The 2500-nt window shown below is 41.6% G+C and overlaps 1 protein-coding gene across 2 annotated transcripts in view; it reads left to right on the forward strand.

The window, feature by feature from the left end:
* Positions 1–2500, forward strand: part of cped1 (cadherin-like and PC-esterase domain containing 1) — a 121218-nt gene that overhangs the window by 55122 nt on the left and 63596 nt on the right. For both annotated transcript variants that reach the window (XM_042078207.1, XM_042078206.1), the window contains exons 13-14: positions 275–461; positions 1668–1836. In XM_042078207.1, the coding sequence (XP_041934141.1) occupies positions 275–461; positions 1668–1836 (356 nt within the window). The remainder of the gene's footprint in view (positions 1–274; positions 462–1667; positions 1837–2500) is intronic.

A 2500-nucleotide genomic window follows, 5' to 3' on the forward strand; every position in this document is an offset into this window, starting at 1 on the left:
CCTCAATCCTTTCGTTATTTTCAAAAAACGTTTTATATCCATGATGGCCTTAAAGTCTTGAGTTAGTGAATTAGCTTAAATCAGCTTTTATGTGCTGTTAACCAGCAAATAGTACAAGAAAGCAGCAAGTATGGCTACAATTTCTGTAGTTGCTGCGTCCATTCATTGTTATTCTCTCTCCTCCTCAAACAAAAGTTGTGCGTGCATTAAGTTGATGATAACGTGTTTACAAACTCTACTTAACAGAAAATATTATATAATTTCCATTCCCCAGGTAGGTGTGTGGACCCCCACCTCCGGCAGCTGTACACAGACCCCCCCCTGGTTCTGAGCCCGCAGTTCGACCCTTGGCTTAAGGAGTACCGGGCAGAGGTGCCGTTCGACACCGTGATGGTCCGGCTCCGTCCGGAACCCGTCAGCCAATTCTGCCACGTGCACCTGGATGAGCAGCGTGGGCCCAGGTAACACACACACACACACACACACACACACACACACACACACACACACACACACATACTCACACTCAGACTCACTCACATGCACTTGGATGAGCTAGGTAAAACGCACATAACTAATAATAATAATGATAATAATGATAATGATAATAATAATAAAATAATAATATAGATTGTTACCCAAGAATGAAAAATGTAATTCAAATGAAAATAATCCCAATTCTATTAAATGTATTTTCCTATGATTTAATTTTTATATGATTTTATAAATCATGTGATCATATAATTTTATATTACGTTACTATTAAGTGCAGATGTCAAAGGATTCATTTTAAAAATGAATCAAAGGACATTTTTGCTGTCCTAAAATTTCACACACACACACACACACACACACACACAGGGAGGGAGAGAGAGAGAAAGAGATTTCCAGGTGTAGACTGACCTGCTGTGTTGTGACGTGACACTGCTTGACCCAGTGTGACGCCACAGAGTGTGACAGGACATGACACGACAGGCTGTCAGGAATGCTAGGAGTGTCTGCCTTTGATGATGTTGCTGCTGTGTGTCTCGATTTGATGATGTAGCTACTGCCCCTTTGATGTGCCCCAAACCCAGCATGCACGCACACACACACACACTCTCTCTCTCTCTCATACACACACACACACACACACACACACACACACTGGAGTTGTTTTATGAGATTAAATTCTGTGTTCCCCACACTCAGCCCACCCACACACTCATGGGCTCAAAGGAAGGGTCATCACGGTCCACTTCACTGTCCTATGAGACTAGAGCCTTCCCAAGACACATCACACACACACACTAATCACACACATACCCACTAATCTAACCAGTTGTTCATGCCCTCTTTGATCTTAATTTCATGTGTGTAACATTGTTTTAACCTCCACACAATAGACTTGGCGAATCATACTGCATTTCCTTGGCGAATTTTGATGCCATTGTGCCTGAAACAGGAGTGTGTAGTTGATGTGTATGTGTGTGTGTGTGTGTGTGTGTGTGTGATATGTAAGTGTATGTTGAGTGAGTTTTTGGTGGATGAGTGTGTGTGTGGCCACCAGTTAATCCTCTGTAATCTGTCATGGAATTAACTGGTTTGAAAGTGGATCCAAAATATGTGTGCCTCTGTGTGTGTGTGTCACCCCTCTTTCTTAGAAGTCTTCTGTTGTTTTTCTTCAGAATTGTAAACTACCCCGTGGGCCTGGGCAACAGCAAAATCAACATTCTGGTTATGGATGAATCCGAGGCTGAACCCGTCGTCATGACGATATACACTCTCCACATATTCCGAGAGAACAGGCCGAGCCTGCCTATGTTTGCCGACTATGTGATGTGCGGCTTTGTACAGGTACCCCCTCACACACACACACTAACTCCCAAAATCGCTGTCCAACACAAATATGTACAGTACACACACACACACACACACACACACACACACACACACATACACATTCAGACAGACAGTGCTTATGTACACATTTATCCAAGCTCTTAAAGCACACACACACACACACACACACACACATACACACACACACACACACACACACACACACACACACCAGCAGATCAGAACGTTCACATACATTTACTTTGTCACACACACACCAACACGTGCACACACATCCACAACCCCTGCTAGATGAAAAGCAGCTGTCAGAAATAATATAGTCATCCATCTTCTGTGTCTGTCTTGTCCATCTTCTGTGCCTTTCTTGTCTATCAAGTTAATCTTTTCCCATGTAACCCAAACTAAAAAAGTCACTGCCACCTGCAAACAAATTAACTTGAATTAGCAAGTCAACTCAAGGCACAATTTATTTGCAGTTCTTTATTTCTTTTTTGTGAAAAGGTTACATTATTACACTTCCTATTTAACAAAAAGTAATCCTGAATTTTTAAATTGAAATAATGCACAATTCACCCATATTTTATTTTTGAAAAAAATAATTGATACGATCATGAACAGCTGAATATCTGGTGATTATGATGGAATGTCTGTGATCTAA

This window comes from Alosa sapidissima, chromosome 22 (assembly GCF_018492685.1).
Source record: "Alosa sapidissima isolate fAloSap1 chromosome 22, fAloSap1.pri, whole genome shotgun sequence".
In the NCBI taxonomy this organism is placed as follows: domain Eukaryota; kingdom Metazoa; phylum Chordata; class Actinopteri; order Clupeiformes; family Clupeidae; genus Alosa; species Alosa sapidissima.